Source organism: Pholcus phalangioides, unplaced genomic scaffold (assembly GCF_987345545.1).
Source record: "Pholcus phalangioides strain wild (caught in Gottingen) unplaced genomic scaffold, Ppha-v1.0 ptg000029l_1, whole genome shotgun sequence".
Lineage (NCBI taxonomy): Eukaryota > Metazoa > Arthropoda > Arachnida > Araneae > Pholcidae > Pholcus > Pholcus phalangioides.
In genome coordinates, this window is record NW_028301619.1 from 10237387 (window position 1) to 10239409 (window position 2023).

General features: G+C 31.9%; 1 protein-coding gene across 1 annotated transcript; it reads left to right on the top strand.

The window, feature by feature from the left end:
• Nucleotides 1–419: 419 nt before the first annotated feature.
• LOC149067668 (mitochondrial import inner membrane translocase subunit Tim10-like) lies at nt 420–987 on the top strand. The gene has a single exon (XM_089252504.1). It carries the CDS (start codon nt 572–574, stop codon nt 851–853), a length of 282 nt encoding a protein of 93 aa, XP_089108630.1. The 5' UTR covers nt 420–571; the 3' UTR covers nt 854–987.
• The last annotated feature ends 1036 nt before the right edge of the window (nt 988–2023 follow it).

Genomic DNA, 2023 nt, shown 5'->3' on the forward strand with positions numbered 1-2023 from the left:
TGAGGTGCATGTACAGTTAAGTAGTAGTAAAATAAAGATGTTTTGTTATGTTCATCTGGTTATCTTGTGAAATAGTTGGAGATCCCACCATTATTTAGTGACTAGAAATCTTCACAGGGCAGAAAAGGGTGTACACTATACAATATAATTTACACAGAATACATGTCACTAAACAAATGAATGGCTAATCTGCTAATCACTCTTAAAATTATGCTTTCTGATATTCAAATATATTAGCTGTTCAAAAGCAGAGCTCATGATGTTTTTAGTTTATTCTTCCTTCTTAGATTATAAATTTGGGGAAAAAGTATAAATCAGTTTTATTTATCATTGAAATTTTATGATGTACATGAAAAAGTTGTAATATTTTGATTTATTTTTCAGTGCTGCAGTTGTTATTCTTGGCGTTGCATCTTTTTTTGGTGTGAGGGAGCTCATTTACCAAGAAAGGTACGAATCAATGAAAGTCCGTCAACGCATAACAGCAAGATCTAGGAATTTTTCAAGAGAATCAAATTAAAGATTTAAAATAGTTATTTCTATCCTGTGACATTGTAGCTAATCTTCAAAAATGGCTTTATCTGGTGGCATTCAGCTTGATCCATCTAAGATGGAACTGGTCAAGAACTTGGAGATTGAAATAATGTCAGACATGTACAATCGTATGACGGAATCATGTTTTCGTAAATGTGTGAGGACAAAATACACAGATGCCGAGCTCGCAAAAGGAGAAAGTGTTTGCATTGATCGCTGTGTAGCAAAGTTTTTAGATGTACATGAGAGAATAGGAAAAAAATTAACTCAAATGTCAGCTCAAGATGAAACTGCATCAAAAGTCAATCCAAGTCTATAGAAAACTTGGTCAATGATGTCTTGACCAAATCAGATGTTATCTTATTCATTGAGACATTTGTCTGCAAGTGTCTCACTGAATAAGATAATTAGTTTATAATAGGAAGTATATAAAAAATATCTAAATATTTTTTTTAATTATTAGTTTAATGAAATTTTTGAAGGAAAAAAAAAATAATAGAAAAATCTTCAAATCTTGAGTGACAAGAATAAGAAAACAAAAAATTTGAGATGCTATAATAAATATCTTCTCATGCTTTCCTGCATTTCTACTTTTTCAATTAAGTATTGCTTTGTTGGTAGCTGTCATAACTTGTTGAGGTGGTCTCATCTCTATGCAGTTCGTTACAGTGGTTCTCAACCTTTTTGGAACCGCGGCCCGGTGAATAAAATTTCTATGAGTTTGGCCCTTTTTGAAATAGTTTACTCAGAAGATAATAATTGATAAACAACCAACTACTTTTAATTGCATGCTAATTATTTAATTAAAAGCCATTTAATCAATTTATTAATTAGCACCATTTTAATTAACTAAAACCCTTTTAATGAATTGATGAATCTATTATCGTACTGACTGATATATTTTGTCTTTTTGGTACTGTATTAATAACGTGCAGAATCAAAAAATAACCAATACGTTTCATCAGCAACTACAGTAAACATCCTCATTGCATAGGCACCAGAACCTGGGTACTGAGACTGTTTGAGCGCCCCAATAAATTTTACGAGGGGCTGAGCTTCCAACAATTAATGAACATACAATGCAACGCACCACTCCGGCATAAGGGCTAGATGCTAGAGCCTGTATATACGGGACAAATGGCAACTTTCTAGCCCCCTCAATGTTTTCTTCATTTCGGCGCCTCTGCCTCATTAGAAAATTTAATTGATCGCAAATCAGTCGAAATGTCTTCATATTAAATTTTATAGAATAATTTCGCATAGTTTGCATAGTAATTTGCAGAAATACAAAGTTTACATTCACAGTGGGCAATTAAACTTTTGTGCTGATATTGACGCAACACTTACTAATTAGAACTTTGTTAATAATTTAGAGTAAAATATATTTTGCGATCAAATTTTATATTTAATCTTAGCTAGAAGAAGGTAATGATATAAAAAATTGGCTATATTGTAACTCGCCATAAAAGTCAGCTGAAGATATAGAAAA